At 36.5% G+C, this 14,116-nt stretch overlaps 1 protein-coding gene across 1 annotated transcript in view; it reads left to right on the top strand.

Moving 5' to 3' along the window:
* The window catches only part of LOC132354003 (paternally-expressed gene 3 protein-like), a 125,588-nt gene that overhangs the window by 36,528 nt on the left and 74,944 nt on the right, over positions 1-14,116 (top strand). Inside the window, exons 3-4 of the mRNA XM_059905517.1 lie at positions 3,905-4,170; positions 13,058-13,130. Of these exons, the coding sequence (XP_059761500.1) occupies positions 3,905-4,170; positions 13,058-13,130 (339 nt within the window). The remainder of the gene's footprint in view (positions 1-3,904; positions 4,171-13,057; positions 13,131-14,116) is intronic.

Genomic DNA, 14,116 nt, shown 5'->3' with positions numbered 1-14,116 from the left:
AGTGGGAACCTGCTATAAAGCACAGGAAGCTCAAATCAGTGCTCTGTGATGACCTAGATGGGTGGGATGGGGGGGGGTGGGAGAGAGGTCCAAGAGGGAGGGGATATATGCATACCTATAGCTGATTCACTTCATTGTACAACAGAAACTAACACAACATTGTCAAGCAATTATACTCCAATAATAATAATAATGATAATAATAACAACAATGATAACAATATGAAGAAGAAGAAGAAGCAGCAGAAACAGAAGCAGCATACTGTGGAACACAGTATGGTGGTTCGTCAAAAAAATTAAACATTTAATTACCGTATGATCCAGTAATTCCACTTCTAGGTATACCCACAAATTAATTGAAAGCAGGGTTTCAAAGATATGTTTGTATACCATGTTCACAGCAGCATTACTCACAACAACCAGAAGATGGAAACAACCCACATGTCCTTCAAGAGATAAATGGATAAACAAATATGGTATAAACATACAATGAAATATTATTCAGCCTTCAAAAGGAATGAAATTCTGATACAGGCTACAACATGGATGAACCATGAAAGCATTATATACTAAGTTAAATAAGCCAGGCAGAAAAGAACAAATATTGTATGGTTCTGCTTACATGAGGTACCTAGAATAGTCAGATTCATAGAGACAGAAAGTAGTATAGTGGTTACCAGAAGGGAGAGGGGATCACTAATTATTGTTTAGTGTGTACAGAGTTTCAGGTTAGGATGATGAAAAAGTTCTGGAGATGGATAGTTGTGGTGGTTGGACAACAATGTGAATGTACTAATGCCACTAAACTATACATTTAAAAATGATTAAAATGGTAAATTTTATGTTATGCATAATTTATCACATACACAAAAAAGATAGGCCTAGCATGGAAACAAATCTGTTGGTCATGAGTCAGTAAATGTTGCTGAAGCCATCGTAGTGGGATATAGTTGCTCAAAAAGAAAAAAATTACAGATTAAGAGAAGATGGTCAATAACAGAATCCTAACTTTAAGAAGTCAAGTGGAAAAACAATTCACTAATGTTTTTGTTGCTGTTATTATTTGTTTTAGTGATCAGAGGATTAGAAGTAGAAAAATGAAAGAGAGGTTTGAAGGAAGTCAAGGAAATTGTCAAGAATGGGGTTGTGATACCTTTCTGAAAAGAAATGTAATGAACACAAAGATCTTGGATATGCATCATCATAACTAGATCTGTAGGATAAAATCCCAGAGGTGGGATTGCTCAGTCAAAGGATAAATGCAATTGGAATTTTGAAAGATGCTGCCAAATTGCCTTCCAAATAGTTTGTACCAATCGCAGTCCCTCTTAACAAGGTAAGTTTTCAAATTTTGGGAATATTTGCCATTCAAGTCTATAAGAAACAGTATCTCTACATAGTTTTAATGGCATTTATGTTCCTATGAATGAGGTGGAGTGTATTTTCATATACTTGAGAACAATATGTAGACTCTGTTCTGAGTACTTTTTGTTAATCTCGTTCTCAGTTTTTATTGGGTTGTCTTTTTTGTTTAATCAATTTTTTGAGTGCTCCTTATATACTAGGGAGATGAGCTATTTGTTTGTAACAAAAAATGCAAATTTTTTCCAGCTTGTCACTTTAACTTTTTTTTTTTTTCTCATGTAGTAGCAATGATCAATCTTTTACGTCTTGGTTTTGGGATTTTGAAGTTAGGAAGGCCTTCCTCATTCCATGGTTATAAATTAATTCAAGCTTTCAGTCTCTGTAATTTATTTATTTTTTTGTTTAAGTTTTAAGTTTTGACCCATTTGGAGTTAACTCTGGATTCAGTACATGGCATAATCTATTTTTTTTTCCAGAAAGGCTACCAAATTGTTTCTATTACCATTATTGAAAAGTCCATTTTTTCCAACTGATCTGAGATGCCCCATTCACCAGACACTAAAATTCTTTATTTGGTTCCATTTTTGGATTCTCTGTTCTGTTCCACTGGTCTGTCCAGTCAGATAACAAGCCCGCATTATTTCAATTCTTGAAGTTTTAGGGTATGTTTTGTGATCGGGTAAGACTAGCCCCAACTGCCTCCCACTGCTTTTTTTCCCCCAGATATACTGTCTATTCCTTCCTTTGTCATTCCACTTGAACTTTAGAATAACCCCTATTTAGAAAAATATATTCTTTTCAATGGAATCATATTAAATTCATAAATTAATTTTAAATGACATGTTTATGATGTTAAAGATTTCTATTCAAGAATATGGTATAACTTTTCATTTGTTAATTCTTTGTGTGTCCTTCATAGTGTTTAAGTTTTTTATGTAGGTTTTATTTATTTCTTGCTAAGATAATTCTTAAGCATTTTATCCTATTCCAAGGTTTTGTTTGTACATATGAAGTTTATTTACACGAATTTTATACCCAACAACCGTATTTTCTCCTTTTATTTAAAACTACATTAAAAGTAACTGTAGTAAAATTCTTGGAGAAAGTATCTTTGCAATTAGAAGCAATTTATTTCTACACCTAACAAAATCCACCTGGCCTGGCGGGGGGCGGTAACCAGAAAAAATTAGTAAATCCGTTGATATGACTAGGCTCCTTGAAGAACTTTAAACTTAAATTCCTTGATCTCTCTAGACCATGGTGTTTTCATCAGAAAATGGGAATAACACTCCCTAATTCACTTCTCTGCTTGTTTCCAATGGCCGATACTGCTCATCAAACTTTAAAGTCATTTCTTAGTCCGAGACTTCACAAATCAGCTCCCTTAGACCTAAACCCCTCCCCCAGGACATTAAAAGAACACGTAAGATTGAATGGCTATGACTCCAGGGTCTGGGCTCTAAGCAAGGGCAAGCACCCCATTAAAAAAAAAAAGAAAATAGAAAAAAAGTTCCTTTCAAACCGACTTTCTTTTTAACGAAAGCGCTGTTTTTATTTCTATTCCAAAATTGACGCTTCTGGTTGAACATAAAAGTCAAGCTTTCAATAATTTATTAGCTCAATTACGTAACCTTTCTCCCATCAAATCTAAAAAAAAAAAGAAAGAAAAGGCTTCCAGATCTATCCTTCTTGTTATTGTTTTACAATGAGGCTCAGAGATTATTTTCCAGTATACAATCCCAGTCATACATACGGTGATACTCATTTAAATTATCAATTACACAGACACACACACACACAGTTCTGTTCCTGCCCCTCTCTACTACCCCTGACACCCTAAGTCACACACATCCGGGCTTTCGTTACTTGCCTCCTGCACAACCTGCCTCACCGCCCCCTCATTCTCCTCACTCCCCGACTACCACAGAGAAATCAGTAAGTAGCACAGAATAGCATCAACCCCCTTCGCAACATCGGAAACGCATCCCGTTCAGTTTACCCCTCCCTGTTTCACGTTTAGCGATTCCTCCCCCTTCAACCTCCCCAATAACTTTGCAGGTTCCTGGTTTCCTCCCCTTTGTCCTCCCTGACTAGATTTCAGAAGCTCAGGTCTCAGAAGCCCTCTGCACTGAGGAACCCCCAAACCAAACTCACGCCCGAAAAGCCAAAACGGCGACCCAGGATGCCTGCGCACTCCTTGGGCGCAGGGCCACTCCCAGAAATCTCCGGGGTGTGACCAAGCGCAGGCTGTGAAGAATCAAGACGAATTTCAAACGACCCATCCACCGCTTTTCCTGCTCCCTAACTACATTTCCCAGAAGGCTCGGCTGTGCAAATTATCTCCCTTTGCGGACTAGTTCTTTTCTTCCAGAGCCTGTTCAACTCCAGGGGATAGTAGGGCGGGCCCGGAAGATCCATTTTCAAACGCTTCAGAGTGAGCTTCTTTGGGAGTCACGGCCCGAGGCTGAGCCACGCTCCGTGAAGCCTCCGATGCGCGGTTTGATGACGGAATGCGATCCTTTCGGCTGGGTCGCAGCTGAGCTCTGAGAGGAATCCGGGAGGCCGGCGGCCATCTTGCTCACCGCAGGGACGTCTCTGACTACACTTCCCAGAGGACTTCTCGGCAAGAACGTTATTCTCGCGCGAATTCAGCCTCAAAGTCACGCGCTGGCGGGACCCTCAGGTCTGCACAGACGACTGTTACAGTCCTTTGGAAGGTTCTGCTGCTTTGGAAGCTTGGAAGACCTGAAGTGGGGAACCAGAGGAGAGGGCGGGACCGGAGCCTCGGCTTTGTACCGCTGAGGGGGTGAGTTTGAAATTGTGTGATTGTGTCTGTGTAGTGGTATGTGATGAATGAACGCGTGATTGTGTCTGGCTGTTCCTGTAGTGAGCGCGTGTGTGGTTCCAGAGATAATCGTGTGCAGCACAATCTGAGAGCCTGTGACTGTGCTGGTGTGATGGGATGCGACCCGGTGATGTGCGTGTAATCACGTGCGGCATTGTATGTAGGGGTGTGAGGAGCTTGTGACTCGGTGGATGTGATTGCGTTTGTCCCCGTAGAGGGGTGTGACTGTGCGACTGTGGGCTGCAGAGTACACGTGGGGGCACCTGTGGATACTGTGTGGTTTTAATCTGTGGTTAGTGTGATTGTGACTGTGCGACCATGTGCAGGTGTGCAGTGCCTGTGACAGTGCCGGTTGTGACTGACTGTCCTCTTGGTAAATGTGTGATTGTGCTTATGTGACCATTTGAGGCCCTGGGTATGCGGCCCTGTTGTTGGGTTGTGGGTTATCTCTAGCTGTATGTCACCATGGTGATTTAAGTTTGTGTGTGATTATGTTTGTGTGACTGGCTAAATGTTTGAAGTTTTTTCGCTTGTGTTTACCTCTTTAAGCATTATACTGTAGTTTTCCCCCCGTTTTTAAACTTTATATGAATGTTGCCATACTGTCTTTTATCTCTTACTTTGCTTATTTGTACAACTGTTTTTGAGAATTATGCATATTAGATATAATAGTGGTTCATTTGTTTTCCTTGCTATATTGTATTCCATCCCTTTAAAGTATACTACTACTATTCATCCCTTCTAGTAATGATGGGCATTTGAGTTATTTCTAGTTTTTGACTTTATAGACTATGCTGCCAGGAGCATTCTTTTACATAGGGTACACATGCATGAGTTTACCTACCAATGGAGTTGCTAGGTCATATATCTTACACTTTACCAAATAGTGCCAAAATATTTACAAAAGAGGGTGCCAGATTTATATTTGCACAGCAGTGTTTGAAACATCTCATTGCTCCATGTCCCTACCAAAACATGGTTCTGATAGTTTTTTTAAAACATTTTTATGACATATAGCATATATACAGTAAAGTGCACAAATCTTCAGTATACAGTGATAAAACAGTTTCCTGGATCAACATAGAGAACTTTGCCAGCGCCCCGGAAGTTTCCCTCATGCCCCTTCCCAGTTATTCCTCTCCCAGAATCAATATTCAGAATTCTATAACCATTAATTAATTTTACCCATTCTTGAATTTCATATATAAATGGAATTATAGGGCATGTGTTCTTTTATGCCTGGCTTCTTTTGTTCCACGTTATGTCTATGAGATTCATCTATGTTTTTGAGTGTAATTGTACTTAGTTCTCATTACATTTCGGGGTATATTGCAATTTATTAATTGATTACACTGTTCAGGGACATTTGATATTTTCTAATTTCGGGCTATTACGAATTGTGTTGCTGCTATGAACATTCTACTGTGGTTTTGGTGAACACGTAAATGCTCTTCTCTTGAGTAAATATTTAGGAGTGGAATTGCTAGATCATTGGGCAGGCATGTTTAATGGATACTACCAATATCTCATGTTGTACCAATTTACATTCCATCCAGTAATGTATGAGAGTTTCAGGTGTTCCACATCGTCTCCATTATTTGAAATTATCAATCTTTTAACTATTCTGGTGGATGTGTAGTGGAATTTTATCACAGTTTTAATTTGCATTTCCCTGGTGTGTAATGATGTTCAGCACCTTTTCATATCTTTATTGGCCATTTGAATATCCAATTTTTAAAAGTGTTCTCTTGTCCTTTTAATTTTTTTCATTAAAAAAACTTTTTATTTTCATATTGTAAACATAGTGCAAAGAATTCCAATATACTCTTCACTCAGGTGTCCACAGTACAATTATGAAAACCAGGAAATTTACCCTGATACAAAACATTTGCTAATTTACAAACCTTATTTAAATTTTGCTAATTGTCTTATCAGTGCCCTGTTCTGTTCCAGAATCCAATCTAAGTTCCCAGGTTGATTTAGTTGTCTTGTTTTGTTAGTCTCTTCCCATCTGACATAGTTCTTTAGTCCTTTTTGTCTTTTATGACCTTGACACTTTTGAGGAGCACTGGCCAGTTATTTTGTAGAATGTCTTTCATTTGGATTTGTCTGCTGTTTCCTCGTGACTAAATTTAGACTATGCATTTTTGGCAAAAAGATCACAGAAATGATGTTGTGTTCTTCTCAATGTGTCATATCAGGAGTTATATCAGTATATCTCATTGATAATGTTAACTTTGATCACTTGGTTAAAGGTGGTGTCTGCCTGGTTTCTCCTTTGTAAAATTACTGTATTCCTCTTTTTAATTAATAAGTATCTCGTGGGGAGGTGCTTTGGGACTATGCAAAAATACTGTTTCTCATTATACTTTCACTCATTAATTTTAATATCCATTGATAATTCTTATCTGTAACAATTATTACTGTGATGTTTGCCTAGTGGTGATTTTCCCTTACCATCATTCCTTCTACATTTATTAATTTAAATTCTAGTGTAAAGAAGAGTTGTCCCTTATTCCTCTTATGTGTTCAATTATTTATGAACTCATATATATATATATATATTATTCTATGAGTTCATAATCTATTATTGTTACATATTTTGTTGCTCAAATTGTCCCAGATTTGGCCACTAGGAACTCCTTCAGTTTGACTTCTGTGTCCTTTCAACATGCCATTATTTTTTTGAGCACTGTCTTACTTTCTGGCACCAATATGTTCCAGGCTTGTATTTTTCCCTCCTCTAGCCCTGGAATCAGCAATTTCTCCAAGGATCCCTGGTTTCTTTTATTGGAGAGTGGATTTATAAACCAAGCTCTGGGCACTTGGTGTGCTCATTTCTATCTGGGTGTAATTCCTCTAGTTCCTGGCAACGGACAGAGCTAGAAAATAAGCAAATGTATATACACACATATCTATCTACCTATCTATCTATCTATCTGTCTATCTTTATTTGTATATATTTAAAAACCACCAGTTCATACTCATACTTTCAATTCCAGTTCAGTACCATGGGATTCTGTCAAGAACTGTGAAGTGTCTGAGATTTTACCCTACTTATAAGTTAAAAGTTACCTTGGGCAGCTTCACAGATGCTGGTAGAAGACATGAGATTTCGGAGTCAGAGATGAAAGTTTGTTGCTCATTGTGGTAACAGTAGCCAAAGTATCAATATTTTCCTTGCACTGGTTCACTTGCACCCATAGGGTGATGCAAAATACACAGGTATTTATGTGCTCCCTTGAATTTAGGGAACCTGAACCTTTTATAATGGGTAATAAGCATGCCTGGCTTTTGCTCTAGAGAGAGACTATCTCTGTCCTCCAAGGCTGTTCATTATATAAACATCTTGCAGAAATTATCCAGAATAAAAGCACTTAGTCTCCGACCTGGCAACATGTGCAGAAACATGCAAGACTCATGGAGAATTGTCTCCCTTCAGGTTTGGCCATTTCCTTATTTGTAACTCTTTTCTCCAACAATGAGAAACCTGCTTCTTAGTATCAATAATTTTTTTACACATATCCTAGAATGTATATAAAGTAGTTGCAGAATTGCTAACCCCATACTCGTGTAAAAAATAAATGTACTAAGTACAGTAAAGTATTTGTGTGCAACTTTTTTGTTCTTTAACTTAACCTTATATAGTCAAAACTGTTTCCAAAGTTACTCAATTTAGTTTTCTTCACTACCCTCTTCAGTATAGTTTTGTTACTCATTTTTCCTACATTTAGCTTTGTGTGTTACACTTTGGGTTCCTTCACATCCTGGTTGATTGTAACATGTCATAATATTTTGAGTATGAAAACATTAACATGGTTCCTGCCCACTTCTTGTACCTAATCAGTCTCGTTAGTTTCTGTTTTATCCTTCTGGTATTTCCTTTGCACAAATGAGCAGATACAGGTACTCTTTTGAATGACCTCTTTTTTTTTGCATTAAAGATAACATATTCTAGGTACTCTTTTGAACATTGCTTCTTTCACTTAATGACATATCCTGGACATTATTCTACTGCAATTCAAAGAGATACTAATAATTCTTTTTTACAGCTACATAATATTCCAGTATATGGATTTAATCATAGTTTATTCAACCACTCTCCTATTATGGGCATTTAGGTCAATATTTTACTACTAGAAATACTGCTGCAATGAATACTTTGTATATATGTATTTTTGTATTGCTGGAGGTATATCCTCAGAGTAGATTCCTAGAAGTGGGATTGCTGGGTCAAAAGGTAGGTGTGTATGCAGTTTTGTTAGGTGTTGCTAAATTCTCCTTTAGAGCTGTTGTACCAGTTTTCATTCCCACTTGCAGTGTGTAAGAGTGTCTCTTTCTCCCCACAGCCTAGGAGCAGAATGTGTCCTCATGCATGCCTTTTGTTTTTACCAATCTAATACATGAAACATAGTATCTCGGTGTTGTTTTCTAATTTCTTCAATTATGAATGTGCTTGAACATTTTAAAATCTGTTTTTGTGATTGCCTATTTATATCTTTCCCCATTTTTCTAGCAGTTTTTTAGCCCTTTGTCTTTTAGGATTAGTGGTTTTTTTATGTCTTGAAAAGAAATCTTTGATTATTCCCAAGGTCTTGAAGATACACTCCTATGTTTTCTTTTAGAAGCTTTATAAATTTATCATTCACATTTAAGACTATGATCCATATTGAATTAATTTTTGTGTACGGTGAGAGGTAAGGATAAAGGTTAATTTTTTTTCCATTCAAGTACCCAGTTGTTCCACCACTATTTTATTGAACATACCATCCTTGCCCATCTGAATTGCAAGGAGCTTTTATCATAAATCAGGTGGTATTATATATGTGGCTCTCTTTCTGAACTGTATTTTTTTTTTTTTTTGTCTTTTGTCAGTACCACTGTCTTGAAATCTGTAGTATTAATCCTCTGACTTTTTTTCTTTTTCTAGAAATCAATTTCCTGTAGATGTTAGAATCAATTTGTTAATTCTCACCAAAAAAGAAAAATCATTGCTGGGATTTTGTTTGTGTATCTATTTGTTAATATGGGGAGAATTGACATCAGTATTGCATCTTCCAACTATTAAATATGGCTTATATCTACATTTGTTAAGGTCTTTAATTTCTCTCATCAGTTAGCTATGGTTTTCAGTGCACATCTTTTGTAGATTTATACCTGGGTATTTGACATTTACTGTTGAAATTGTAACAGCATTTAAATTTTGAAAAATTTCCAATTGCTGCTAGAAGTACAATTGCTTTTTGTATTTGTCCTTATATTAGCATCTACAAAAACACCTATTGTAAATGCTATTTATCAGGTTGAGGGAGTTCGCTTTCTCATTTGCTAAGACTTTTTTACATTAATGAGGGCTGAATTTAGTTAAATGCGTTTTCTGTGTCTATGAAAGGATCAAATGTGGTATTGTTTATTATTAATCTGGTAAATTATGTTGATTTTCAAAAGTTGAACCAACCTTTTATTCCTGAAATAAACCCTACTTAGCCATAATGTATTACATTTTTCCCCCAGTGGGTTAGATTTGCTACTACTTTTTGTAGAATTTCTGCATGTGTGTTCATGAGAAATATTGGCCTATAATTTTCTTTTCTTCTAATGTCTTCATTAAGTTTTGGTGTCAGGCTTACATTAGCCTCATATGAGTTGGGAAGAATTCCTTGTGTTCTCTTTTCACTACATTGTAAGGCTACAGTTAATCCTTAACTTTGGAAGAATTCACTGGTGAAGCTATCTGGGCCTGAAATTTTCTTGATAGGTAAATTTTAAATTATGGAATCAATTTAACTTTTCAGCTATTCTGTTGTTTCTGTTTGTTTTGTTTTGTCAGTTTTGGCTTTTTTTTCCAGGGAATTCGTCCATTTCATCTAAGCTTTCAAACTTAAGAACATAAAGTTATTAATATTCTCTTATTATCTTTTTAACGTCAATGCTATCTTTAATAATGTTCCCTTTTTCATTCCTGATTTTGTTCATGTTATCCCTTTCTTTTTTATCAGTGCTGTTGGTAATAGATCTTTCATTCTTCTGGGTACTATCAATAATTTTTTCCTTTCTCTTTGGTTTTTAGCAGTTTGACTCTGATATGCTTGGTTGTGGTTTTGCTTTTGTTTTGTGTGTTTTGTTTACCTTCTTATATATTATTATTCAGGTTTGCTGAAGAAACCTGAAGAAGGGGGTTGAAACTCTTGTTGAGACTTTTAATCAATTAATGTATTCAAATTTAAAAAAAATTTTTTTTTAAATTTAAAAAAATTTTTTCAGATCGGTCTCCCCCATAGGCTCTTTTGTTGTTGTTGTTGTTTAATTTTTTAATTTAATTTTATTTATTTTTTTATACAGCAGGTTCTTATTAGTCATCAATTTTATACACATCAGTGTATACATCTATTCAAATATTAATTCCTCTCCAATCTCTTCTCCTTCTGAGACTCCACTTATGTTTGTGGTAGATCTTTTAACTGTGTCTTGTGTGTCTTTTATACTCCTGTTATTTTTTTTCTCCCACACTTCATGTGGCTATTTTTTGTTGGCTTGTCTTTGAGTTCAGTGATCCTGTCTTCTGCTTGTCTGACCTCAAAACCATGCAATGACTTCTTTGTTTCTTAATTTGCCAAAATTTTATGGATTTCAATTCTGTTTAGTTTCTTCGTCTTATCATCCATTTGCCTATCTTTTCCTTGGTTGCCTTTAACATTTTAATTATAGCCATTTAAAATTATTTGTTTGCCAACTCCAGTATCTAAATTGTCTTTGGTTCTGCTGCTGTTTTCTGTTTTTATCTCTTTGCATGTCTAGTAATCTTTAATTGTATGATAGATATTGTGTCTAAAACAACCATGGGGACCCAAGTCAGCCACTACCTACTTCTAGCCTTCTCATTATATAAGAAAAATTAAACTGCTTTTCAGGTCTCTGTTACTAGCAGACAACTACAGTTCCTAGCATACAGGAAATTTTCAGGGTAATGCTGGAAATATTTAATACATTACATTTTTTTTTTAATTAAAAGAAGTGTGTTATTTAGAAGAGTGCAAAATTCTCAAAAATTTTAAATCACCTATTAGATTGTAAGACTCTCTTCTCCGTAGTGGTATCTTCTGGCAGTGCTCCATGCCCCAGGTGTCGTCATGTTGCAAATATACGATGGTCTTGGCCACAGAGATTGTTGGCTTTAAAAGGGAGGAGCAGATCCTCCAGATGCAAGAATTCAGCCTGGGAGGATACCATCTGGGGCAAAGATGAAGAGGGCTGGGAATGTGACAAACATGGTATGGAGCTATTGAAGTGAGATGTTTCCTGCCCATTCTGCTTGGAAGGTATAGCACTTGAGGAAGTCCCTTTAAAGTCAGGGAAAGGCCAGGAAGAGACACCAGAAAGGGGGACTTAAAAGTGAGGAGTATAGGAGAAGGAACTCTTTCTTTCTGGATTACTGTTGATTCTTTAGTATCAACAGTGACCTCCACAGTCCCCCCTTCTTCTTTTAGCACAATACCTGGCATGTAAGAGGCTATGTGGTTGATAAAAATACTAAGAACTTAGTAAGTAGTAATAATAGTTATTTAAAGGAATGCTTTCAGGTTTTAAGGAAGAGGCATTTGTGGATTACTTTGGTTTTCATTTCCTGGAATGTGTTTACCTGTGGGGGAATGCAGTGAGTAACTAGGGGTAGAAGTAGCCATTAAATAATTTATAACATGATACCATGGTGTTACTTCCTGAGTCGTCAGTTTTACATGAAATTATTGATAAATTGTTTGATGATCAAGGAGCTTGGTATATATAGAGGATGCTCACTGCCCGTTATACTTTTATAATGCTCAGTTTATTACATTCCTATATCCAATAAACAAAAAAAACACAAATTTTCTTAAACATTTAAACATCGATGACAAATTCAGTTACTCCCCTTAAACAGTTTTAGACTTCTATTAGTATAGAAGCACACAGAATATACACAATTATGAATTTTATTACTGTACTTATAGTCAAAAGCTGTTCTAAAGCATCAGTGATGTGGGTTTAGTCCATTTCTATGTTATTTCTGTAGTTTTTAATTCCTTTATATTGTTATGCTAATTTTAATATCTTCCCCAAATTACTGTAAATTCTGTAAAATTACTTTGTTTGCTTTTCTGGATTTCAGTTTTCTTAAGTCAAGGCTCATTAACCCCAAAAGTCTTCTCAACTAGGCAAGATTAGAGGATCTGGTTTATCAACCAGATGTTTCTTGGTCAGGACTTGGGACCTGATTGTACAATCCAAGATCATTGAAAATTGGTTTGACCAATGTATATCCAAATTAAAATGCATATGATCAACTTTTAGGAATTAATCATTCAGAATTTATATACAGGTAAAATGATATATGTACAAGAATATATATCACAGCATTGTTTGTTATAGTGAAAGACTGGAAACAACCCAAATGATCATTGGCAGCAAATTGGTTGAATAAATTAAAGTGTATCCATTTAGTAGAATCCAATGTAGCTAAGAGAATTATGTAGCTCTGAATGTACTAGTTGGGATCTGGTCCAAGATATATTAAGTAAAAATAGTAACAGTGTGTATAATATGCTAAAATTTGTACTTTTCAAAAGTACATCTTTGTGTGTATATGTGTATATATACAAGCTATGTTCTCTAACCCATGTCAAGTTGTCCAGATCTATCTGGCTCTAGTCAAAGCTTGAGGTTTCTGGAGTAGGGGATAATGAGAGATTTGCCCATTCTTCTCACTGATACCCCTCAACTGTTTGTGTGGAGTGAACAGAGGGGAAATATGATCATTCTGGGAGCTATGAGGCAAGTGGGATCTTATATAGCTTCTTATCGTCTCCTTCAGCTCTGCCTTTTTCCAGAAGAGGAGCCCAGAGGAAGACTGGTCCTTTTCTGCAAATATCAAAGCCATGGCTCAGGTGAGATGCTGTTTCTTTTTGCTCAAATAGAGTCATTTTTACCCAATACATGTAAATATTTGCTTTCCTCATCATGAGCTTTTAGGTGTCTTAAAAAAACAACTTTCAGACAGTTTAGTTATAAGCAATGCCAAAATTCTCTTACTCTTGCTCTAAAGAAAAGGTCTCTAATAAGTCAATTCAAAAATTTCTCGCGGTGGAAATATTTATAGAAAAAATAAGTGGTTAGATAATCATTGTTGGAAAAAAGGAAAGAATGTCTGGTTAAAGATCTTTATACTCTTAAATTACAGATAACTGTTAGAGGGCTGAGGGGTTAGATAACAAGTTTCTCTGAAGGGTCTTAATCAGATTGAAATCCATTAGAAAATTGCTTATGGAGTTCATCAAGTATCTTTATTTGTTCCCACAAATTGTTAATTACATAATGTAAAAACAGTCTGACTGAGACCAGGTTTGGAAGAAAGTTTTTTTCACTGGTTAACATGGTCCCCCTTCAGGAACCTGACCCCTATTTCCTCCTAAACTACCCAGTGCCCTCCACGGTCCCCCCTTCTTCTTTTTTTTTTTTTTAAATTTATTTATTTATTTATTTATTTTTGGCTGTGTTGGGTCTTCGTTTCTGTGCGAGGGCTTTCTCTAGTTGCAGTGAGCGGGGGCCACTCTTCATCGCAGTGCGCGGGCCTCTCACTATTGCAGCCTCTCTTGTTGCAGAGCACAGGTTCCAGACGCGCAGGCTCAGTAGTTGTGGCTCATGGGCCCAGTTGCTCCGTGGCATGTGGGATCTTCCCAGACCAGGGCTCGAACCCGTGTCCCCTGCATTGGCAGGCAGATTCTCAACCACTGCGCCACCAGGGAAGCCCCCCCCTTCTTCTTTTAAACAGTGTTTACAAATCCATTTAGTAAGTCCTTCAGCATCTTCTCTCAGAGTTGTGTCAGAAATCTTGGTAGAACAGAAATGTGTTTTCCATTTGTTAATCTAATTT

The sequence above is a fragment of the Balaenoptera ricei genome, chromosome 19 (assembly GCF_028023285.1).
Source record: "Balaenoptera ricei isolate mBalRic1 chromosome 19, mBalRic1.hap2, whole genome shotgun sequence".
In the NCBI taxonomy this organism is placed as follows: Eukaryota; Metazoa; Chordata; class Mammalia; order Artiodactyla; family Balaenopteridae; genus Balaenoptera; species Balaenoptera ricei.
This window is presented reverse-complemented; position numbering and strand designations above follow the sequence as displayed.